General features: G+C 46.2%; 1 gene segment (V, D, J or C); it reads right to left on the bottom strand.

Annotated features, from left to right (window-relative positions):
- Positions 1 to 1,213: 1,213 nt before the first annotated feature.
- Positions 1,214 to 26,401, bottom strand: LOC148506370 (immunoglobulin heavy constant epsilon-like). The segment is given in 6 exon segments: positions 1,214 to 1,826; positions 8,289 to 8,630; positions 10,443 to 10,757; positions 12,767 to 13,114; positions 22,755 to 23,115; positions 26,365 to 26,401. Coding segments are annotated over 5 exon segments (1,641 nt in total).
- Between the last annotated feature and the right edge of the window lie 493 nt (positions 26,402 to 26,894).

Genomic DNA, 26,894 nt, shown 5'->3' with positions numbered 1-26,894 from the left:
TGTGCTTTGTTGTCTTCAGACCTGCTGTATTCTGCTCTAGGAATCTCTCCAGCAAGTGATCTGCCTATTGTCTCCAGTGCTATTGTTGCCTCCGGGCACTTCTTGGCTCAAACCAGCAATCCTACATAACTGGTACTGCAAATCCCAGTGCTCCTGAATAGCTCGTACTGCTTATCCCAGCAATCCTGCATAACTGCTATTGTAAATCCCAGTGTTCCCGAATAGCTGGTACTGCTCCACATCCCAGGAATCCTGCATAACTGGTTCTGCAAATCCCAGTGTTCACGAATAGCTGGTAATGCTCCGCAACCCAGCAACCCTGCATAAATGGTACTGCAAATCCCAGTGTTCACGAATAGCTGGTACTGCAATCCCGCAATAGCTGTACTGCTCGACAGTCCAGCAATCCTAGTACTATCCATAGATTTGCCATTCTCCTGCAGCTCTCTCCTGCATGAAGAAAATCTATATCAACCCACCTGACTTCCAGCCCAGCCTTTCACGTCCCACTTCCGTTTGGCACCTCTAGTCTACTGTTACTCTAGTCTACAGTAGTAACATTTAAATATGTCAGCTTCTATGCATCACTTATTGTTAATTGTTTTCCAGAGTGCAGCAACATTGGCCCTCATTCAGAGCCGTACGCGCTGAGCAGAGCGCACGCTCTGAATGAGGGCCGCCCTCCATAATTCTGGAGCATCCTCCTGGACGCTCGTATAGCTGTGGGTCACCACCCACAGCCTATACGAGCGTGCAGTTTGATGGCCGCAATGGACGTGACCATCGCGACCATCGCCACTGCGAGCCGGAGCCTGCGGTTGAGGATTTCAACCGCAAGGCCCGGAGTGATTTTGGCTCTATCAGAGCCAAAATCACTCCCACTGACATCACTAGTGATGTCAGTGGGCCGGCTTCTGACGGGAGGCGTTCCCGTGGGAACGCCCCCGTCAGGGAGGCACGCCCCCGGCACGCCCACCAAAGGGGGCGTGCTGTCAATCAACATCGACAGCACGCCCCCTTTGATCAGACACAACGAGCGAAGGACTTTCCTTCGCTCGTCGCGTCTGGCGCATGCGCACGACGGAGCTCCCGCCGTCGTGCGCATGCGCAGTGCACAACATCGACCCACTTGTGAGCGGACAGCCGCTTGCGAGTGGGTCTGAATCAGGGCCATTGTTTCAACAAAGTAAACACACACAGTAGTAGAATCAGGTCGCCTTTCACGTTATGCTTTAATAGAGTAAGATATTTTAAGAGCCCAGAACGTTCTTCAGTTTTTCTCATTTTACACGTCAGTTACGTTCTCCAGAGTACACGTGTTAGAATTCATACATGTGTTATTGGCACCTGAAGGTAACGGAAAAGTTGATAAAAAATGTGCAATTCATCTCATTATATATAAGAAAATGTGGATAAAATAAATGATGAGATGTTGTCTTTTAAAATATTAGGTTAATTAATTTTCCTCTATGTTCCTGTACTGATGACACTTAGGGGTCCTGTGGTTCTCTCTATTGGCTCCTCCAGACAATGATGTTGGACTATGCAGATGAATTCGACACCTTGGTCGGAGCTCAGGATTGGGGTAAAAGTCACAGTAACCTCATTGGAATAGGTGCGGTGGTCCCAGTTGTATGATCTACACTGTGAGATCTTGTATCTATCATTAGAGAGGCTCGTCCGGCTTCCAGCTTCCTTTCTGAACCAACTCACAGAAAAAAGAAGATCCGGGAAATACCCAGAAATGTAACAGGTCAGAGTCACTTGTTTGTTATCCTCCAGCCTTGGGGTAATTATTTCTCCTACATGTGGAGGGCAGAAGACTCCTGAGGGGGAAGGAAATAGAGAACAATAGTTGGCGGGAGCTGATGGTTACTTAAAGGTGAAAATCTGCATTGTACTTATAACAACCAATAAGGCATCTGCTTTCATTGTCAAACAAGCATTAGACAGATGAAAGCTAATAGCTGATTGGCTAGTATGTTTTTCATGCATATTTATTAGTAATCCTAACAGCTATATGAATGCATGTCATACACACTAAAGCTACATACACAATACATAATGTAGAGAATCCCCAACACTACTACAATACAAAAACACAGCAATAACCCAGATATAATATAAAATCCCAAATCACAGTAATACACTGAATATTTACAGGAACACCATCCCAACCAAGATGAAACAACCATCGCAACATCATCAATCCACAATAACACCATCCAACCAACCACACTGACATGTTGCAACCACAATAGCACCATCCAACTACATTAACAAATTCCAACACACAATATAAACGCAGTAGTAGATGTAAAACAACCTATTGCTATATATATATATACTGTACCTGTAGTAACAGATCACCTTTGTTATACAATATCGCCACACAGTACTCCTCTACTGGCCAGGGGTGTATTTATAATGAAGGCAACGGCTTCCACCCTAAGTAATGGGCCCACAACACCATTATTCAGGTGACCTCTTAGGAAAGATGGCACCACACAGTTATAACACTGTGCTACTGTGCCAGAGCCTTTGCTATCTTCTGCTCCTGTTCCTCCATCTTGAATATCACAGGAAAGATGGCACCGCACATTACTAGCATAGACTGTGGTACTTTGCTATCTCCTGCACCTCTGTCACCATCTTGAATATCACTTGAAAGATGGCGCCGCACAGTGAGAGCGCCGGCTCTGGTACTTTGCTATCCTCTGCGCCTTTGTCGCCATCTTGAATATCACTGAAAAAATGGCTCTGCCAGCAGAAGGCAAGGGACCAGCTTGGGGTTGCTGTAATATCCCTCTAATCAGGGACACATATGAATTGCACAGGATCTGTGGCTGTCTGACATCAAGTCTGCATTTAACCCGATATTAACCATAATATTTGTCCTTGATTAAAGGAATATTACAGCTACCCTAATCCCTGGTGGTCCAGTGGTGGCTGCAAGAGTGCCCCTGTGCCAATCATCTGCCAGTCTGGGATTTTCTGCCAGCAGCCACAGTACAGAGGCTATGGGGAAAGGGGTATGCACCCCTAGCACTGGTATGATTTAGGGGTCTATTTACTAAGCAGTGTTAGGAGACAGAGTGAAAAGTGATAAGAAAGTGATAAGGTGCCAGCCAATCAGCTCCCAACTGTCATCTCACAGGCTGTGTTTGAAAAATGACAGTTGGGAGCTGATTGGCTGGCACCTTATCACTTTTCACTCTGTCTCCTAACACTGCTTAGTAACTAGACCCCTTAATTTGTTATAAACCTTACTAAAAGCACAAAAGGAAGCAGGGTGCTCCCAGAACTAAAATAATTGTGGACAGAGGACCACGCGTGAGTGTGCAAAGCGGGGCACACTAGATAGCAAACATTTAAGAGGTCTATTACATTAAATTTTACGTACATCGCCCTTATGACATATAAACGTAGAGACAAAGAGGACAGAATGTCCAGGTGGGTTATCACTCTGAGTTAATTCAATAATTTAAATATCAACATAGATCTCTGTATAACCCTGGGCGGATCGTCCTCACAAGGATAAAACCAGAAGGATTCTCTCAATGTCAGAGTGTTCTAACAAAATTCAGTAATTGACAAGTCAAAAGGACACTTTAATCAAATGGGATACAGCAGCAGCCAGCTGTGCTTCCGATGACAGGGTCACATCCCATGCCAACGCACCGCCCCGCTGCGCCCGCTGGCTTTTAAAGAGGAGATCCTTTCTGCACATGATTACAAGGACCCCCAGGCAGCGATGGCTTGTCCCCACTGAGATCACTGCCGGAATTGCTCCCCAGAATGGCAAATGGCAATCTAGAGCTCATCCACCGGGGGAAAAAGTGTACGCAGGGGAACTCTGGAGCTCATTCAGACCCTCTTGCTAGATGTGAACGCTCGCTCGGTGTGCATGCAAATCCAGCGCACGCCCAGCAAGGCAGGCGGTCGCACGGCCCACTATGTCTTGGCAATGCGATCGCTATGTGTATGCAGACGCCCACCAGCCATTCATAAGATGCCCACTTGCGCACGTCATCTCCTGGAAGTGCATGAAACCATTGGTACATGGAGCACCATCGGATGCGATCGCAGCGCTTGAGGAAGACCATACCCTGCCACAAGCACTGCGATTACTTCAGTGTGTATTTCAACCAGGTGACGTGTACTATGACGCTGCCTGTTAATTATGCGCGCCTCTGAAACGGCATTAAGACACTCAGGCACTCCTGCGTACGTACCTTCACTCCCCTGTTACTAGTGGCCTGCCCCTGTTACCACCCACAAACGGCCTCGCCTGTCACTCATTCAGCTGGACTGTTTATGTTGGCCGAGCGACCGCTTCACGATCTCTTGCACTGGTTCGCGCACGAGCATTGCGATGCGTACACATGCACAGAAAGCAACTATAGACCAGCTACGAGCGTTTGCATCATAGCAAGCGGGTCTGAATCAGCTCCTCTGTCCCTCCACCCCCCCCTCTCCAGAGCACTATTTGGCTGATCTCTGGGCTGTCTCTGTCTTTGAGCAGTGTAATGTTATTTATATATTATCCATTGGAAACACTAACATCATAATAGATACATAGAATTCAATCAGATGCCAATTGTGTGTAGCTACACTATTGTATCCCATTAAATTGGGTAAATTAGCACTTATTGTAACACAGCTCCTGATAAATATATTAGTCTGTATTACACTAGCATATACCCAACCTCACGTATGGTAAGGTATAATAACCCCATGCAGATAACATTCCTGGAAGAGATAACACACCATAAAATCTGTGTACAGCTGAGAGAGATCTGGAATACCTAAGATAAGATGTACATGTGATAATAAGGGTTTGTGAAATGGCACAGCCCTTAGATTTATTATTTTCTACTTTACTATTTCGTTTTATTTCACTGCATATTAAAATATTCCCAGCAGTGATGACTGGTTATTATTTAGATGCCAATAAAAGATAGGTTTTATATTTCCAATAACAAGATAATTGTGCGCCCCATTTAAAAGATTACTTTTACTTCTGGTGTCCTTATTGTCTAGCTGTTAACCCTCTGGAAGCCAGTGTCATCCTTAGGGGAGAGCAAGTTATAAGAGCAAAACCCCTGGAGGAATATTTGGGTGAGAATTTTAAAAGATGAAATCTCCGCCCAGGCGTGTAGGTGCCGGAGAGGGGTGTAGGCAGTGACCTTGTCCTCCTAGCCACCTTGTGCATAGAATGGATGTACAGGTTGAGTCTCCCATATCCAAATATTCCGAATTACGGAATAATTTTGGCATGACTGAGATAATAAAACCTTTGATTTTTGATGGTTCAATGTACACAAACTTTGTCTAAGGCACAAATTATTAAAAATATGGTATAAAATTATCTTCAGGTTGTGTCTATAGGGTGTAAATGAAACATAAATTTATTTCATGTATGTACACAAACTTTGCTTGAGCCACAAAATTAATGAAAATATTGTATAAAATGAGCTGCAGGCTGTGTGTATAAGGTGTATATATCACATAAATGCATTCTGTGTGTATATTGGGGTCCCATTCCCAAGATATTTCATTATGATATGCAATTATTCCAAAATATGGAATATTCCGTTATCCAAAATACCCCTGGTCCCAAGCATTTTGGATATGGGAGACTCAACCTGTATTGTGTATGTATTGAAGCTGGTACATCTGCTAGCAGCATCCGTACCCTTGAGATGAGCGCAAACTCCCGTGTTTTGGTTTGGGCAAAACCAAACTCAAATGTTTAGGTTCTGATTCGGTTTTGGATCTCTTTAAAATTGATAAAAACCACTAAAACCATGCAGTTTGGACCTGTAAAACTGAGTTCCAAACTTGAGCGGAGACCCGATTCGTCTCTAAACCCCAAAGTTCGGGTGTGTTCGGTTTTTAGGAAAACCAAACCGCACATCCCTACTTCTGAGTATATCTATATGCTGTGCGTACTTTCTGCACATTTAATAGAGAGTACCATCCATTCTATTGGAGCTAATAAACATTTATTGCTTCCAAGACAGCTGTATATACGGTACTGTATTCCAGTAACTAGCACTGAGCTACTGTCCTCCTTTCCCAAGCAGTCTTGGTCCCCAGTAAGTGATCAGGAGCAATTAGCCAGTCACCAGCAAAGAGGTGCCGCACTAGCATAGGCACACAGGAAAAAGTAAGCGGTTCCAGGTGCCAGTGTAAGAAACTGGCGGTGGCAGAAAAAAAGCTTAATAATGCAGAAAGAGGAGTCAGAAACAGGTGGATACTAATGGTAACAAAGAACCCCTATACCTCATGGCAGGTGACCCAGGTAAGGTGGTTACTAGCGGTAAGAAAGAACCCCTGTACCTCATGGCAGGTGACACGGGTAAGGTGGTTACTAGCGGTAAGAAAGAACCGCAGTACCTCATGGCAGGTAACCCAGGTAAGGTGGTTACTAGCAGTAACAAAGAACCCTTATACCTCATGGCAGGTGACCCGGGTAAGGTGGTTACTAGCGGTAAGAAAGAACCCCTGTACCTCACGGCAGGTGACCCGGGTAAGGTGGTTACTAGCGGTAAGAAAGAACCCCTGTACCTCACGGCAGGTGACCCAGGTAAGGTGGTTACTAGCGGTAAGAAAGAACCCCTGTACCTCACGGCAGGCGACCCGGGTAAGGTGGTTACTAGCGGTAAGAAAGAACCCCTATACCTCACGGCAGGTGACCCAGGTAAGGTGGTTACTAGCGGTAAGAAAGAACCCCTGTACCTCACGGCAGGTGACCCGGGTAAGGTGGTTACTGTCGGTAAGAAAGAACCCCTGTACCTCACAGCAGGTGACGCGGGTAAAGGAGTAAAACCATCCAGTCACAAGGAAATGATGACCCAGGGGGCAGAGTAAGCCTATGCGGTAATACAAAGAAAGGTCTAAAACCAAATCCTTCTCTACTTTATCACACAGGCCAACAGGATTCCTCCCAAGCCAGGAAAGAGGCCCCAAGTTATTGTTAGTGCTTTCCTACGAGGCTGCAGGGCCCAAAATGGGTTAATGGGTAGTCTGGAATATACACTATGTAGACAAAAGTGATTGGACACCCCCGCGCAAGTGAAATGCATACAATGAATACCATTGCACGCGAGTTCCAAATGGCCACTAATGCTGCGGATTTGACAAGAACACTTGGTGGGGAGGCCCATGCACTTGCAGTTCTACCGAAACAACAAATGTTTTGATCAGGACGACAATGCCACCTGTCATGTTTCCATGGCGACGCTGGACTGGTATACAGAATATTCGGTAACCCGGACAGACTGGCCACCTCAGAGTCCAGATCTTAACCCACTGAGAAGCTCTGGGAGGAATTGGAGTGACGGGTGTGTTCTAGGCCAACTCAATTTTCTTTAGTGTCACAAGGCGGAATGGCAAAGCATACCACATGCTGTTGTCCAGGAACTTGTGGACAGTTTGCCAAGTAGGGTGTCTGCATTAGTCAGTGCACGTGGTGGACCTAAAGTACTGGAATCAATAAAATCTCATTGATCTATTTGCTGTCAGTGTCCAATGACTTTTGACTACTTAGTATATATGCTATCACAATGAAAAAGAACAGTGAGATGTGTAGAGTAAGCACCAGATACTGAGCTGGATGAGTTCCCCCCCAAAACAGCCTTAGAAAATGTGAGCAAGACTCATCCTTAAACCTGTACTGGCTAGGGAGAGTTCCAGAGGTGAATGTAGGAGTGGAAGGAGGTAATCAGTACACAGGCACGGTGACAGTCAGAGGGAGAGCAGAGAGAGAGAGAGAGGCAGTATGGATTAGGTCAATGTGTTACATATGTTAGAAGTGAGTGCGCTACTGTGCAGTCTCCAACAAAATGGCTCCTCAAGGGACACTCTTGTTCCCTTACCAAGATGGCTGCCGATACATAGGCTGTGCATGCGTGGCACCATCTTGCTTAACTGTGTCATGTGTAACAGTAGAGGCAGTCTGTACTCCTTTTAGCTCTTGTGACCTGAGACCAGTAACCACTTACTATCGCTGTTCCAGTGCCTGCACCATTACCACTGTAAGAGACAGTCACCGGCTGGTGAGTTGCTTAATCCCGCTCCGCTTCATGCTAGCCTGTAACCAGTGTAGCAGCGAGTACTGCTGTACATAAATAAACTATGCCATCCTGGTTAAGTTCCACTGGACTGGCTGCTTGGGTTCTTTATGTAAATCTGCTGGTGTGTACATAACTCTGCCAGGACACCAACTTGTACACACATTTCCAACAACATACAGTACACAGACATTCATAGAACGCTCTTACGTATGTCCAGCGGTCCTGTGCTACACTCCAGAGGGTGCTCCAGACTGGGATGGTCCACTCTGCAGATCACTTCTGCTCCTTGGTCTTCTCTTACTGTTGGAGTAAAACATAAATTTGCCGAGCAGCTAAAGCCCCGCCCTCTGCGTTTCTCCAGTTGGTGTACGACCTCTGAAGTGCGGTCACTGGAGAACGGTACTGCAGAGACATTTCCTCGTCCTTTCTTTAACCAGGACACGGTTATAACATTTGGGAAGTAGTCGCTGATACTACAATACAGTTTGGTCTCTTCATTATCCAGCATTTCCAGTGAGACAATATCTGCTCGTGGGCGCCAGGGCAGGTCTACAAATAAGAATATTTATTATTAGATGTAAATTCTGACCAACAGGAGTTTTACCTTTATCTACAGTAGTTACACATTAACAAAAGAAACGTTCAGAACTAACATTTATGAAAACTTCTGTACTGGAATAACTGCTGTAACCAGGCACGGTCTGGGGCTGCTGAACAGCCCTGGCAGTCCCCCCAATGTATGCGAGTGTGTCCGCAAAAGGGGCGTGGTCTCACATCAAAGAGGGCGTGGCCTTTCCTCAAAGTTGGTGTGCCGCGAGTCACAGGGGCCTGGCCTTGCAGCACACCCCTGTCTTTCAGCATCCCCGGCCGAGCAGAGCGTAGGGAGTTGGAACTGCTCAGCCGGGGTTTGACGCCAGACCGGCCCATCTGGGATTATCCAGAAGTGCCAGATGGGCAGTCCAGCCCTAGCTGTAACCTATAACAACAAAATAAACATTTGTTTTAATTTTCTAAAATGTACTGGAATATGAACTGAATTTCATTGGTCGGTAATCATTAGAAGAGCTTTTCTCAGAGCCAGCTTACAGAAATCATTCCACTACTATCCAGAACCCTACTAAATATAAGCAGTCGCTGCCTTCTATAATTGGGGCCACTAATCACAAGAATACAAATGAACTTAATTTTACAGAATAAGTCCAAAGTGTGATATTTTTACGTTTTTTTTATTTTTTTTTATTATAATGATCTATTAATGAAGAATTCACACCAAATATGAAAACTTTTATGGTGCGATATTTGCTTTGCCAATTCTATGATCTAGTGAGTCTCCGTAACCCTGAAACTCTTCTTGCAAGCCTACTATCACTGGCCGCTGTATAGCAGCGCAGGGGGCACATTATGCAGGCAGAGAGAGGAGACTGCTGCTGCTGGTAAGAGCCGCAGTCTCCCTGCTGGAACCACTGAAGCCCAGCACAGAGCAGTATGTGCTGGGCTGGGGATAGCAGCAGTCTCCTCTCTCTCCCTACCCAATGTGCAACTGACCCAGGCCCGGGTAAAGAATACCCTCCTCTCACCTATTTCAGCGCCTTCCATGTGCTGTGGTATTACAGGTAATTCATTCCAATTTCAGTGTATTCCCATTTCTGCTCCCACCAAGACTGGTATTATGTTTACAAATTTAAATGGGTCAGGAAAGATTCTCTATTTTAGTTAATTTTTATCAATTGAATGTAAGATTAAAAGAATATTAACATATGATGACATCGTAGGCAAATTTACAACACTTAGAGAATACGTGCCAACTCTTCCGTTTGAGTCCCAAATTTAGGGGTCTCTCCCAGTCTCCCAACAGGGTTGTTCAGACAGGTTGGGTACGGGATGCCAGCGGTCAAAATCAGACGCCAGCCTACCTGTCGGTAAGTACCCTACCCCTACTCCTAAACCTAACCTTCCCTCCCCACTGCCTAAACCTAATCCCCCTCCCACCCGCAGCCTAAACCCTTCAATCCCCCCCCCAGTGCCTAAACCTAACCGTCCCCCTAGTACCTAACCCCCTAACCGTAATAATTACCATCTGGATTTCGGCACTGGCATTCTGGGCACCGCCATTTAAACCACATCCCATTCAGACTCCTGATTGACATGAGCAGCCGGTGGTTGGAAATACGTCACCTAGACCCACCCCCTGCTCTAAAGTGAGAGTGAATCATAGCTTTAAACAGCGGGGGCAGGGCCACAATGATGGGATCGCGGCACCTCACCCATCATGATGCCCATTGTGCATTAGTATTACAACTTTATAAAAAATTATATATATTCTAAGTTCTATAATTCTATTGGCCGCCCATGAATTCTTACCTCTTGCAGTCAATTCTCTAGTCTCAGGCCCATCCATTGACGCATGGAACCAAGTCACATAAAACTTATATTGAGGATCTGCGAAGTTGCACCCCAGGATGCCACACTCGCTAGTAACATCAAACAAGCCATCCTCCTCTGTGAATGTTTCCCTGTGCTCTGTGCCTTGCCGCACTCCTCTCCTGGGTTGCGTTTCCTCCCTGTGCCACCTGATCTGAAGCTCTTTAGGATAAAACATCCTGAGATGCAGAGAGAACTGGACCAGGACACACTTATCATCAAGTGTCATCTTTATGGGCTCCGCCTGAGGCTTCGCTGGGTGGTAAAAACAAGATGAAGAATGTAAAGAGTCAGACATGGGTGAGGCACGTCTATGATCCTGCCAAAACCAAAATATGTTTATGTGTTACTGCACTAGTCTAAAGGCATGGAGGGGCACTTTTATTTTGAGATACTGGATGGATTTAAAGTAATTAATCTGCATTTAATAAATGTAATAAATCCCTAGTACTGTGGGCCTTATTCTGATGTGTCGCTGCTGCATCATTGGACGCAGATCCTGTGGTAACATACGGAAAAGCAGCAGGAGTCGTCAGTAGTAGAAAGACCTTTCCTGCATGTGTCAGTGATCCGCCGCTGCGTCCATGGTGAACATTGGCCATCTGAGTAACCCTCGGGTTGGTTGGTGAATTTACGCTTCCGGGGCCAGGAAGTCTGCTTCGGATTAAGTAGACCCTGGCCTCGATATGCCTACAAAACACACTCCGCCCCCAAACTGGGACATGCCCCACCCCCAAGTTTCAACAGCCTATCAATCAGGCTTCATGTTAGGGGGCACTGTGCTGTACTGAGCAGTACTCCCACCATCGGAGTACTATGTAAACTATTGGGTATAAATGACTGCCCAAGGCAAACATCACATTTATAAAGGGCGAGTATGATCCTGAAGGATTTATTTAGCCAGATTCACTATAGGCAACAGTAGACATTATGATGTTTTTTTTTGTAACCCTTTCTGAGTATCCTGAGGAACACTAAACAGAAGGTGTGAAAACCACCAGTACAATCTGCAATCACCGGCAGTAATGGTGCAATATACAGTAACCCTAGGCAAGGTTCAAGAGTCAGTGTTCAGGGGGCCTGATTCAGACCCGGACGCTCTTTGAGAACGCTCACTCTGAATCAGGGCGTCCCTGTTTTTTTTTAAAGACGGCCTTCTGGCCGCTCGCTAAGCTGTGGGTGACCACCCACAGCTTCAGCGAGTGGCCAGGTGATGGTCGTGATGGTCACGACCATCGCGACCATCGGGGCTTGCGAAAAGACCCTTGTAGTAGGGTCTCGTTCCCGCAAGCCCCAGTGAGCTTTCGGCTCTAATAGAGCCGGAAGCTCACCCTCTGACATCACTCGTGATGTCAGTGGGGCCGCCCCCAAACGGGAGGCGTTCCTTCGGGAACGCCTCCATTTGGCCAGCCACGCCCCCCTGCCCGCCTCCAAAACGGGGCAAGCTGTCAATCACAATCCACAGCTGCCCCGCTTTGGTGCGAGACCCGTAGCTGGCCGGCTCCGGCATGCCATGCGCAGTGGGGGACCATCGACCCGCTTGCAAGCGCTGTGCATTCGCGAGCGGGTCTGAATCAGGCCCAGTGTACACTATTATTTTAACCGGCCTCCAGGCCACTCGCACAGCGGGTCTGAATCAGGCCCTATATTTGTTTTCCTCTTTTTTTTTTCTTTTTTTGTAAAATAAGTGTCACATCTTGAGACCAAAGCTTGGAGAAGCGCTGGAACCCATAACCCATACTTGCCTACATTCTGGCTGCTTCCTCCGGGAGGAAGCAGCAAGGTCGGTTTAGCAGGGGGACGGGGCCTGTATAGAGAGGCGTGCCCAGATGCATTACCAGTGTTTAGGGGTGGAGTTTGGGGGCGGAGCCACATGATAGCGTCATCTAGGCTATGCCCCCGCTACACAATGCCGATATTTCCGGCATTGCGAGGCAGGGGGCGGGGTTATGATGACGCGAATCGCGTCATCAGCCCCTCCACAGCGGGGGTTTAGCGCTATCTTGCGGGGGGGACTGGAGAAGTCGGGAGACCTGCCTACTTTTCCGGGGGGCCGGGAGCGGCACCCGATTTTCGGGAGGCTCCCGGCTAAATCGGGAGAGTAGGCATGTATGCCATAACCCCCACCACCATTTTGATCTTACTAACTTCTAGGAACTTATTGGCTGAGTTCCAAAAGCTTGAGCTGCTGACCCCTAACCTCCATTGGATCTTTTTCATTGGTGCAAGTTATGTTCACTTACCTGTATTGATCAGACACTCACCCATCATGCTGAGCCTCCCTGTGCTTTTTCTAATAGCATATTCCAGAGAGGGATGTTGGACTTGGCAGATATATTCTGCCCCCTGGTGGTCTCTCAGAGTGGGGGTGATCACCAGCTTTGCTATGCAGCTGTACGTGTTATCTGTATTTATAGTTGGTTTGATTCTCGGGATTGAAACGTCATCAGACTCTTCACATAACTCCCGTTTCCGTTCTCTCCTTCTGAGCCACTTCACCATGAGAGCGTCCGGGAAATAGCCTGAGATTTTGCACTCTAGGGTGACTGGGGTGTTGTGAATTAATACACGGGGTGTCTGTATGTCCTCTACAACTGGAGTCCAGGGGAAACCTACCAAAGAGAGGACATCGCATTACACATAGGCCTCACATCCCCCAGATGGAACACTCATATACCTTATATAGGTGTGATTACGACAGGGCCATAAATAGGGTGGTGCGACCAGTGCCATAGCACGGGGCACTGCAGGGCAGGGGGCGCTGTTTGGACCTGGCAATTTTCCTGTTTACTTTCATCCTCACTTGTAGCTTCCTCTTCTTTTATCCCCAGCATCTCCTGGCCTCTCCTATCTCTACCCTGGCCCTTCCCCATGAGGCCATGGCCCTTTTTCAGGTGCACTATATTATGTCCCTATTTATCCCCAGCATCTCCTGGCCTCCCCTATCTCTTCCCTGGCCCTTCCCCATGAGGCCATGGCCCTCTCTCAGGTGCACTATATTATGTCCCTATTTATCCCCAGCAGATCCTGGCCTCCCCTATCTCTTCCCTGGCCCTTCCCCATGAGGCCATGGCCCTCTCTCAGGTGCGCTATATTATGTCCCTATTTATCCCCAGCATCTCCTGGCCTCCCCTATCTCTTCCCTGGCCCTTCCCCATGAGGCCATGGCCCTCTCTCAGGTGCACTATATTATGTCCCTATTTATCCCCAGCATCTCCTGGCCTCCCCTATCTCTTCCCTGGTCCTTCCCCATGAGGCCATGGCCCTCTCTCAGGTGCGCTATATTATGTCCCTATTTATCCCCAGCATCTCCTGGCCTCCCCTATCTCTTCCGTGGCCCTTCCCCATGAGGCCATGGCCCTCTCTCAGGTGCACTATATTATGTCCCTATTTATCCCCAGCATCTCCTGGCCTCTCCTATCTCTTCCCTGGCCCTTCCCCATGAGGCCATGGCCCTCTCTCAGGTGCACTATATTATGTCCCTATTTATCCCCAGCAGATCCTGGCCTCCCCTATCTCTTCCCTGGCCCTTCCCCATGACGCCATGGCCCAATCTCAGGTGCACTATATTATGTCCCTATTTATCCCCAGCGTCTCCTGGCTTCCCCTATCTCTTCCCTGGCCCTTCCCCATGAGGCCATGGCCCTCTCTCAGGTGCGCTATATTATGTCCCTATTTATCCCCAGCATCTCATGGCCTCCCTTATCTCTTCCCTGGCCCTTCCCCATGAGGCCATGGCCCTCTCTCAGGTGCACTATATTATGTCCCTATTTATCCCCAGTATCTCCTGGCCTCCCCTATCTCTTCCCTGGCCCTTCCCCATGAGGCCATGGCCCTCTCTCAGGTGCACTATATTATGTCCCTATTTATCCCCAGCATCTCCTGGCCTCCCCTATCTCTTCCCTGGCCCTTCCCCATGAGGCCATGGCCCTCTCTCAGGTGCACTATATTATGTCCCTATTTATCCCCAGCATCTCCTGGCCTCCCCTATCTCTTCCCTGGCCCTTCCCCATGAGGCCATGGCCCTTTTTCAGGTGCACTATATTATGTCCCTATTTATCCCCAGCATCTCCTGGCCTCCCCTATCTCTTCCCTGGCCCTTCCCCATGAGGCCATGGCCCTTTTTCAGGTGCTCTATATTATGTCCCTATTTATCCCCAGCATCTCCTGGCCTCCCCTATCTCTTCCCTGGCCTTTCCCCATGAGGCCATGGCCCTTTTTCAGGTGCTCTATATTATGTCCCTATTTATCCCCAGCATCTCCTGGCCTCCCCTATCTCTTCCCTGGCCCTTCCCCATGAGGCCATGGCCCTTTTTCAGGTGCACTATGTTATGTCCCTATTTAAAAATGGTGGTGGGGAATATGCCACTAAATCCGGATTAGCTTACTTGCAAGGATCTTATGAGAATAAAACACCCTTCCTGATGGATGTGTGATTGGTAGTAATAGATGTATCATTATCATACACAGAAGCCATTTCTAGGACCCAGGAACATGAAAGACCTTTTTTACCTACAGATGTGTCCTCATACATTGTGACTCCAGTCGCACCAAGCAGCCCCTCTCAGTGCGACAGGTCTCGGGCTGACTCATCCGCGCCCAGCATCTTACTCGCTCAAAATGTGCATCTTATTTGCATAAATAAAACAACTGGGAGCGACAAAACTACTTTTCTATATTACAATGATTAATTAGTTGGGCGACATTTGTACGTCTTGTCGAAGCCGGATGATTGGCTGAGACCAAATCTTAAATTAATATCTGGCGACGCCATTTTGTGTCGCCCCTGACGACGCCATCTTGTGTCGTCAGCACGAAACCATTGTGTACAATGCTATATTTAATTATTAGCGTTGTGCGTCTGCTTTGCTACCGTTTATTGTTGAAAGTCCTACCATAACCTATACACACATTAGATAATACATATAAAATATACCAGACGCACAACACACAGTTGCGCTGTTTATCAAAACACAGATAAGCACAAAACACATAGACGCACAGCACATACTAGCGACTTTACACAATATTCTCACTCACACACATGCAATCTCTTAGAAAAAGGTTCCCAAACATTAATCTTAATATTAGAGGTTTTATTAGCTAATATTTATGTTGTGTAATGTAAAGTATATGATGTTTAAGGTATAGAGACTAGGAGACAAGTCATGTTTGGTACCATTCTAAATCACTGTTTATTTGCAGATCTCCGGTTCTATCGGCAAGGAGATCGCATCATGCATCTGCAAGATATGAGTTATAGGAAATTAGTGGTTAGAATGTATATCTATATGTATGTACGTCTGGTGTATTTTATATGTATTATTCTTTTATTAGTTTAAACCAGTTCTTCAGCGGGAAAACCAGACATAGCAACATCTGAGGAACTGGGACACACCCCTAGTGATGCTGTATGAACTGTCCTATGACCTGCATCATACTAGAATGTCCAGGAGCAAGACCCAATGGAAATCTGTTACCTGGTCTCTTTGTTCTGTAAGGTATATATCCTGGGTACTGGTTATAGTATACAGCCATTGTTCTTGGATGACCACAGGCTTCTGGAGAGACGACTGTATAATGGGACCAGTGCGCACGCGTATGTATCGGCTTGTACCTTTGTATTTACTTGCTTTTTGCGCTAATTGTCTAGATCACAGCGTGTTATACTCTTCATTGAACAATATAAGTTTTTGTGCTTTGGAACCACAACTGGATTGGAAAGCAATTATTTCTTAGGCGACTTATAACGCTAAACAGCGACATTTTGGGTATATAGATTTAGGGGTATCAATAGTCTGTGTGTGCGAATGAGTCTGACTCTACACGAAGTGCTACAATACAGAGGCTGCTACTTTTTCTCAAGCTAAGTTCCAATGTGTCATATTTAAAATGCGGGTAAAGTCACAGCCTGGCGTCTCCAGTATAATTTGAATGGTGTTTCGCTGTGTCTGCGAAAGCGAACAAGATGCTAAATTTAAAGAAAAAGACGGTACGCTACACCTGGGCGTCTCGCGACGTATGGCATATAGACGCTGGGTGATTGAGGACACATCTGTATGCCAAGTGGGAGAGGTCAAAGCGTCCCGGACAGACATACTGCATATTCTCTATATGATACAGTGTTCCGTTCCCTCTCACCTGGGTCTCCGATAGTCCGCTCCTCCTTGCCATCGCTCTTTGTGTATTGATGGTCCCAGCTTACGCACACTCTAAATTCGGGATTTTTCAGGAGATTCCCTGAAATTCTGACCTCGCTACAGACCGTAAATGTTTTATCTGCTTGTTCTGTGTAGCGATTTCTACATGAGATACTCTCCTGTGAGTCTCCCGCTCCACACGTCCAATCGATTTGTATATATCGGGGACAAAATCTCTCCAGTGTCAAAGAATACTTTATCCCTCCATCGTCACATAGACTCGTGATAACTGGTCCCGCTATAAGGCAACAATACACAATTTTATTACCTTGTTCAAAAACAGTATTTGCTCTAAATAATAGAGAGTAATGGACGATAGTTTCATATTTTACACATGTTGCATTTAAATGTAATCATGTCACTATCTATGCAAATTATTTTGTAGACGACTGTTGCATCATTAATAATACTAGTGTTGGGAGACCATGTATGGAAAGACTGGTGCATAAATAGCAATGTGGCATCAAAAATAGACCTGGGCAGTGCCCATCTGGCACTTCTGGTCCGGTGTTAAGCCCTGGCCGAGCAGCTCCACCTCCTGGCGCTCTGTTCGACCGTGATACTGAAAGACGGGGGCATACTGCGAGGCCAGGCCCTGCGACTCTCGGCACGTCCCCGTGAGATGTAACTACGCCCCTTTTGTGGCAAGGTCATGCCCCTTTTGCAAGCGTGTGTACAGGGGGACTGCCAGGGCTGATATGAAGCCCCCCCCTGGACCTGGGGCACATACTCAGTTGTGTAGTAGTGTTACATTCAAAGAACTTATGCTAATCCGTTGTTTAGGGGTCTGTGAATGCGCAGGACCCGTTATGCGCATGTTCTGAATGGGTCCTGCAGTCTCACTTGCAGAACTCCCCCCCCCCTAAACCACAACAAGATTGACATGCTGCGGCATTAGGGGGTTGGAGCGGGGGCGTGGTTGGTCACTGTTCATGGAGACGGGGACAGGTCGCCATCATTCTCGGGGAGGGACTAGGGCCAGGAATTCTGCATCCACTGACGCATATTACCTGGCCTTGCAAGTGACCAGGAACCGGCCAGGCTGCGGTAAGCATTAGTCGTGATGTTTGCAATGGTGATCCCAGGCTGTGACCTTGGTCGCAGCGCTGGGATCGCAGATGCAGCAAGGAGGCGTCTGTTTCCTACACACACCTCCTGCTGCAGTAGCATTTTAGGTGCATGTTTTCTCAGCCCTCAGCAGTGCCCTGGTACTTTCGGGGGCTTAATGGCTTAATGTAAGGAGGCGGAGCGGGGTCGTGGTTAGTCACCGTTCCCGGAAAAATGAGAGGGACGAAGCAAGTGACCAAGAACCAGGCTACAATAAGCATTGGTCGCGATGTTTGCGATGGTGATCCCAAGCTGCATGGCCCAATGTAAAGAGGTGTCACGCCATCCTAATGAAAAAAAAAAGCATTTTCTGCACCACTGCGTGCTCCACAGGGGGGGGAAGGGGAGAGTGTGCAGCAGTGCCAGGGGCAAATCGGGCACGTGGGGGGGGGGGGGGAATCAGTGTGATCGCTCCTCTCCGCACAGATGAGACTGCTGCTGCTGATCAGCGACGTCAGCCTCCCTGAATCCACCGCACAGAGGTAAGGGGGGTGGGGGGTAATGAGTACCGGCCCCCGCCCCTTCTAGGCCATTTACCCTAAGAGAGAAACACTGAATACCACAAGAGTAGTACTAAGATTATTTTTTGTATTTAGTATGCAGCCACTTTTTAAAATTAATATATTAAGCTATTAGTCACCTTCTATTTTTGCCATGTATAGCCAGTTATTTAATCCAAAGTGTCTGTAATCTCTCCTAAGGCATCTCCACCAGCTGATTCTCATGATTATCCTTAATCATGGGCGTAACTGCCAAGGGGTGCAGCTGCTATGGGGCCCGGAGCTGGGAGGGGGTGGGGGGGGCATCTTCCTTTTCTAAGTTACATATGTTATATACATTTTTCACAATTGGGTGGTGCATAGGGGCCCTTACAAACCCTTGCTATTGGCCCTTCAAATACCTAATTACACCCCTTAATGCTCTACTATGGCAACTAAAGGTAAAGGACTTGTACAACTATTTTAGTTTTGGGGGCTATATAGGTAGCATGTTGTTTGCCGCTGGGCATAATGAGTCTCTGGTTCAGCTATTTTCTATTCATTGCACAGGGTTCATCCAAGGTTACATCATAAACTAATACTAAGGGCTACATACAATGGTGGTCACTGGACTACTTGTAATCAAACGATAGTGAGGCATTGTGCATGACCCTAGAGACAATTGTGACACTCAGTGAGGCACCAAGGAACCTGGATTTTTTTTTATTTTGCCAACATCAATTCCCACCATTATGATCTGCTCTTACCCTGTAAGGTTCTTTCTCACCTATAGGTGTCGCTCTTTCACCGGATCCCTCCGACTGATTCAGTCTTTCAAATCCATCAACTGGAAATAGAAAGCAGGATATTGTCACTATAGTCCGACTACACGAGAAGTGATAAATAAAAGGGGAGAAAATTAAATGAAAAAAAAAAAAAAGGAATTATCATTATTCTGTTTACAATATTCTGATGTATAATGTATACGGTAAACTACCTCTTTATACAAAACAAAAATTAATAAACATTTCACCACATTATTTATTTATTTTATTTATTTATTAACAGTTTCTTATATAGCGCAGCAGATTCCGTTGCGCTTTACAATTGGAAACATTGATAGAACAAAACAGGGTAATAACAGACAGACATAGAGGTAAGAGGGCCCTGCTCGCAAGCTTACAATCTATAGGGAAATAGGAATTGATACACAAGGATAGGTGCTATATATTGCATTTTGGTCCAGCCAGAATGCACAGTTTCTAGGTGCATAAAAGGATAGAGGAAATATATTCCGCACAGGTCAATCGTAGATAGAAAGTATTCCTATAAACCCCTAGTGTTACATATAGATTATTCTCATTTATTCTTAGTAGGGGGTGCTATCATTGACAACAGTTATAGCAAAGTCCACCCAGATAAAGAAAGAGTTGTCTTTTTAGATGCACAGTTAATATTAAAATGTAACTTTTATTAGTATTTTAAAATATACATATTTTTACAGTCTGTGAAATATTAAAAGAAAGAAGAGTGTGATCAAAGAATTAGAGACAGTGTATTAAAATAATTATTATGGCCAATACAAGTCTGTATATCTATTTTCCATGAAAAATTATATATATATATATATATTAGTGGTTTATATTGTTATTTATATATGTATATGTCAATTATTAATTAAATCCACTTATTTCTTCCCATCAGAGTTGTTATTTATTCCACAGTCAGATTGTATCAGTGTGTAATCAGAATGACATAGACAGTTGGTAAACCTTGGATTTCTAGTTATACTGGATACATTTGTAATTCTTGTGCTTTTTGACATAAAGAGGCAGATTGTACACAAACTATGTTACAAATAGGACTATGCTCCGGGGAGTCAGACAACTCTCCTCTTTTCCATCACTGTGTGTACTACATTGGTTATTCAATCACATCCACTCATATGTTCCATTTATAAGTGCACAGAATCCATATATTAGTTGTATAAAATCAATATCTCAGGTATATTAAATATATTTAAATTTAAATGAATGGTTTTGTTGTTCTCTATGTATTGGGCTTATCGGTTAAATTATTCTGACGTGACAAGACTACTAATAGTGGCAGATGCAGCAATTTTATATAGTCCATATTATTCAACCATATTAAACTGAAGGATATGGCTTTTATTTAGTCAGTATACATGCTATACTGCCTTCAGTGTTGCTATTATAATCAGCTCTTGTTAGTCTGGACAGTGATACTATTAATTAATTGTTATTTAGTGCTACAATTGTGTTAACCATATGTTAATTTGTACATAATATAAAGCTTAGAAGCTATCTCTCCTGTTGTATTCCCCACTGTTACACAGACAGAATTGTATAGACAAATTCTTACAGACCAATCATTATACGACCAGTGGGAACTTATAATGACATATCATCGATATTTACATAAAGTATAATGCTAAATGCTGGTATGTGGACTATAGATGTCATACAGTTCTCATTCCTGCTTTTTATTATGTCAATGCCAACAGTAAGTATAGCGGTGCTTGTTAGGTCTTAGACGTAGGGGGCGGTTAGATTTAGGCTTCATGGGGGGGTTAGGGTTAGGCAAGGGGAGGGGGTGGGTTAGGGTTAGTCACCACTGGAGGGGTTAGGTTTAGGCACCAAGGGGGGAGGGTAGGGTTTATGCACTAAAGGGGAGAGTTAGGGTGCAGGGTGGGGAGGGTTATTGTTAGTATGCAGGAACATAGGGTTAGGAGGAGAAGGGTTAGCATACTTAGCGGACCCTTGTCGGGATCCTCATACAGACACGAGGCATCTCGACTGCTGGGATTTCATACCGATTGCGGTTTAAGTCTTAATAGAATCTACGTGGTCGTCTTGATACAATAATTGCCACTGGTATCTGATATTCATCATCGTGGTGCCCTGTTTGATTCTGCGCCAGAGGGAGCTACATCACACAAGTACTGGTGACAAGAATCCCTCTCACTATTGTGATATCTCACCAGGATCTGGCCATAATGGGTTCTGCAGGGAAACCAGTTGTGAAAAAAGTGTTGGGGGCTCGTCTAGAGTCCAAGTTATGTTATATTGGAAATAATTAGTTACTAAAACAAGAGATTAGGCCAGGCTTGCCTACCCTCCCGAATATAGGGTGCCGCTCCCGACCCCCCAGAAAGGCAGGCAAGCCTCCCGGCTGCCGCCTGACACCCTGCATTCGCATCTTCACTCCCCCGTTTATAGTGGCCAGCCCCTGTCACCACCCTCAAACGGCTTCACCTGTCACTCTCTCTGCTGGGCTGTCTATGCACAGTGAGCAAATGATTCCCGATCGCTAGCACTGGTTTGCGCAGTCCATATATTTATAAGATATCGCTCCTGGTTTTAAGCCACAGATGATAATACAAATGGAAATATGAAAACTTGTATAGTCATCACCTGTCATTTCAGCCTGCAGTGATCGCAGTCCTTGCAGCGGGATAGGGTCTACCTCAAGTGCTGCGTGCAGCTCCGATGGCTCTCGATGTTACTGATTAATCACACACTTCCTGGAGATGACGTGTGCTGAGAAAGAAAAGTGGGCGTCTTTATACTGGCGTGCGTTCGCTCTGCCGTCGCTCTCTAAGACATAGAGGGTGTCCTTACAGCAGACACTGCGATCGTGGAATTTGCATACCCGGCCCCTTTTGGCTGCGAGCGATCGCGGCTTAGCGTCCGGGTCTGAATCGCCCCCTGAGTCCTTTTAAAAGCACAGTGTTATTCACATATTAGACTTGGAGATCTCCATACAGTTATTGTGATCATTATAGTTGTTTTATTGGTTATATGTATTTTTTATATGCTGTATTTATTGGTATTTATGTATGTGTTACATGTCTAAATATTAATGTTTACATTATGGCTAGTCCTATTCTAGTCTGAATAAATATACATTGCATATAAAACATACTAATACATATATATATATATGTTTTTAGTGAACATCAGACCCCCTGATTATTCTATTTATATTTAATAATAAATGGTGTCTTATTAGCGTTAATAGACCTTTCTATAGTTACTCACATGGACACAACCCAGGCGTCTCTGGCTGCCCATCCAATTCAGGCACTTTCTCCGCCCATTACTAGCTGTGCCAGACCGGGCTTCTAATTTGCACATTTCTCCACTGTTGAAGTTTGAGGGTGACCCTATAAGTTTAGTTGTGGATTTTTTAATCAGTGTCAGCCATCCAGCTTTAGTGTCAGCCCACAAATTTGTATTCCTCCCTCAGGGAGATATTTTATCAAACCATATAAAAAATGAAATTGGAGGTGTTGCCCTTAGCAACCAATCAAAATCTAGTTATCATATTTCTAGTAAAGTCTAAAAGGTGATAGCTGGAATCAGATTGGTTTTCCTGTTCCTTTTTAAATGTATTGATAAGACACTCGGAGGAGTTGGAGCGAGTTATGTACTAACAACTCTCACCTTTCTTCAAGTCCTCCTCCAGGTCCTTTGCCACTTGCCTCTCACAGATAGCATCCAGGACACCCAGGGTCACCTCTATCCCATAGACATCCTTATAGTGTTCCCTGATGACATCGGCGACTTCATCGCGGCCTTTGTCCTGTAGTTTGAGGGCTGTGACCTTCTTATAGCCCTCATCCACCTCAAAGTCACGTAATTTACATGTGAACTTTTTGAATCCTGTCTTGTCCAAATTCTCCAGAGCTGTCACCAGCGCGTCTCGCACCGTCGTGCCCATCGCTTCCTATAGGGTCACAGGATATCCGTCACACGCACCCTTCTTCTTGTACCATAGAGTAGATTTACAGCTGCCCGGTTATTACTGTAACATTTTGTAAAAAGAAAATCATTTTTTAGAGACTGGAAATTAAACAAAATGTATTCTCTGTACCGATAGTGGGCCTGATCAGAGATGTACGCTAACCCGATGGCGTCGCCCACGTTTTCCCGGGAGGGACGAGGCCAGGATCGGTGTCGTGGACTCAGATTTCCTGACCTCGCAAGTGACCAGGAACCGGCCATAGCTGTAGTAAGCTTCAGCCCCTGCATTCTGGCCGAAGGAGCGACCAACACAACCATTGATCGCAATGTTAGCGATGGTGATCCCAGGCTGCGACATCGGTCGTAGTGCTGGGATGCGCAGATGCAGCAAGGGGCGTTATGTTTCCTACCGACACCGCCTGCTGCATTTGTATTAGAGATGGACGGATTTGTACCGCTGATGTGTGCGCCGCTCTGCTATTCCGTCCATCTCTACATCAGCCCCAATGTACCAAAGCTCATGCGGTGACCATAGTATGCCCGTTTTCACCATACAAGCCTCAGCTGTACCAATGACAGGAGGAGGTTAATCAGTGACCAGTGACTGAATATAAACACAGGAAGACACAGAGGACATCACCGCCCTGCACACTATGAGACAGCCAGAGATCAGCACACGTCAGTGTCTTATATATCACACATTGAGGGTTTCTTATCTACACAAGACAGTCTGACAGCCTAAAGCTGGGAACACACTAGACGATTTCTCAGACAATATGGCGAACTGGACCAACATACCGTCCAGATAGTCTAGTGTGTATGCACTATACGCGCGTCTGTGTGGCGAAATCAGGGTTGTTCCATTGGGATGCAATCGGGAAACTGGCTGACATGATCCCGACAGCCGGCTTCCCGACTGCTTTATCCCGGCGAGGGTTAAATAACAGGTGCCTATATCTAGACGCCTGTCATTTTCCCGACGCCGGGAGACAGGCTCTCGGCATCCCGATCGAAGGGTGCCGCAAGTGGACAGCTGAGGGGGGGAAGTTAGGTTTAGCACATTCGGGGGGGGGACTTAGGGTTAGACACCCCCCCGGGGAGGGTTAGGGTTAGGCTACGGTGAGGGAGGGTTAGGCACCCCCCCCCGGGGGACTTAGGTTTAAGCAGCGGGGAAGGGGGTTGTTAGGGTTAGGCACTTACAGGGGGGGCTTAGGGTTAGGCACTTGGGGGGGAGGTTAGGGTTAGGCACCCCTAAGGAGGGTTAGGGTTAGGGGGGTAGGTTAGGTTAGTGATTACTTACCTGAGGACGATCAGGATTTCCAGCGCTGTCGGGCTGCAGCTGCCGGGATCTGTTTAGCTGTCGGGCTGCCGGGAATCGTACCGATTCCGTTCCGTCAGCCATGCATGGCAGATGGAGCGACCCAGCTGCTGATGCCAGGAAAGTGAATGGTGCAGGTGAACCATGTATCGAGCCGTCGGACACAGGATCGTGCAGTATATACCACCTGCCCCATACTGTATACTGTGCGTCGCTGGGTAAACACATTTTCTAGTGTGTACCCAGCTTAAGCGTGAAAGTGAGAGGCATTTTTAGATATGTCTATATTTATTAATACATGGGGGAGGCAACGTGAGGCACAGCTGCTGCTGTGGAACTACACATCCCAGAGTGCCCTGTCTCAGTTTTAGTATGACCTAACAGGATAACTGTGGCAGAGCATGCTGGGATGTGTAGTTCCTGGCAGCTGTAGTGTTGCACATTGCTTCCCTCTGTATTAGTACAGTATATGAATGCAGGGGCAGACACAGGATATCTAGAGGGGATTTTCCAAATATTTAATTACTTAAAAACACATTTTATTAACAGTTACCTGTATAGTGCACACATATTCTGCAGCGCTTTACAGGGAATATATAGTAATTTGCATCAGTTTCTGACTCAGGGGAGCTTACACACTATGGGGTCTATGTACTAAGCCTTGGAGAGAGATAAAGAGGATGGAGATAAACTACCAACCAATCAGCTCCTAACCGTCACTTTACAGGCTGTGTTTGAAAAATGACAGTTAGGAGCTGATTGGTTGGTACTTTATCTCTCTCCAAGGCTTTGGGCTTGACTTAGAGAAGGGGGGATTTACAGAGCCACACACAAGCGGCTGTACAAATCCGACCATCTCTGATGCTAATGCAGAAGGAGGTGTCTCCATTGCAATCATCACGGTACCTCCTTTGGTCAGATTGCGGGAGCATAAGCTTCCCGCAGCCTGACCGGGTGCTGGTCATGTAAGAGGCCAGAAATCTGCATCCAACAATGCAGACCCTGGCCTCATCCCTCCAGAAAAATGGGGCAACATGCCCCCGTTTCTGGGAACGGTGTCCAGCCACTCCCCAAATGTCACAGCATGTCAATCAGGGTTGGACTGACCCACAGGGGTACAGGGGAAATCCCCGGTGGGCCCCACTACCTGTGGGCCCACCTCTCCTTCTCTAGGTGTCAGGTTTTAGACCTCAAATTATAGGTTGTTACTCTATTAGACAGTTACCTGGTAGAGCAGGACCACTGATCAACATGGGAGCTTGGTACCCTTCTATAGGAACTACACCAAGATTTGCCTAATGGTTAGCCAAGCGTCTGTGGTGGCTGGCCACACCCCATCTGGTGGATGACCACACCCTTACCACTGATTCCCCCTGTTGGCCCCTCATTGCCCAGTCCGACACTGATGGCAATCATGCTGCAGCTTGGGGGGGAGGGGGGTGGGTTGGTTCTGCGAGCGTAATCTCAGGACCCGTATTGCACATGCATATAATGGGTCCTGCACAGACGCAGACCCGGAAATATCTGAGATGTGCATTCGTCCAATGATGGACGTACTGTACATCTCTGAGTCAGGCCCTTAGTACCTAGACCCCTATATTCCCTTCACATGGATATAGAGGCTGGGGTTCGTTTTTTGTCAGAGGTCGATTAACCTACCAGTAAGTTTTCTGTGACCCTTATCCGGCCCCGAGTATAATGTGCTCTGAGGCATAGAAATTACAGCCGGACTCCTTACAAAGACATGTATCTTAGAAATATAGCCCCTTCCCCTACTAGTCCTGTGCTACCTGTCTCTTGTATATTGCTATTGTATAATGAAAGCAAACATCTGCAGTGACTGCTCTGGTTACATCACATTTGTGTACTAAACACTATGTTACATAAGAGCAATAGTGTAACTAAGCTGGCATAGTATCTGTACAGCACATCCCTTACCCCAGACACAGCACAATGCAATCAGTGTAACATATAGAGAAGCAGATTCTGTACTTGCGTAAACTCTTTCGACTTCTTCCTGTCCCATCAGAGGAAGCTCAGTCTTCTCTCCCTCCCATCAGGCAGGAGGCGGGCGATGGGTGGGTGCTATGTAATCTGTTACCTCTTATGGCAGAATGTACAGTAACAGCCTGATAGGAAATGTAACTGTTTCTGCTCACTCACCCTTATGCAGACCTTGCAGGTGGCCAGCAGGTTATACTGTGCTGTAAGCATCTGTCACTTACTGTACGTCATCGCCTCTTATAGTAAATACTCTCCTGTGTACTTTAATAAACATACAGGTAAATACAGGGAAATTCATTACTAATGGGCATCAGCTGCTTTGCAACTTACTATATGAGTGTCTTCACTTTCATCAGTAAAATGAATCCAAGGGTGGTGCCTTATAGGGATTTTTGCATTGTGACAGTGAAAGTCACAGACCTGAGATGTATTTGGGACAATACTGCAGCTTAATACCTGAAGCTGGGTATACAGTAGGATGATGTATCAGCCATCCGACCAATCCGCTGTCCTATCTG

Source organism: Taudactylus pleione, unplaced genomic scaffold (assembly GCF_031769625.1).
Source record: "Taudactylus pleione unplaced genomic scaffold, aTauple2 ptg000407l, whole genome shotgun sequence".
NCBI classification, from domain to species: Eukaryota; Metazoa; Chordata; class Amphibia; order Anura; family Myobatrachidae; genus Taudactylus; species Taudactylus pleione.
Note: the sequence above shows the minus strand (reverse complement) of the source record. Positions and strands in the feature narration are given on the sequence as shown.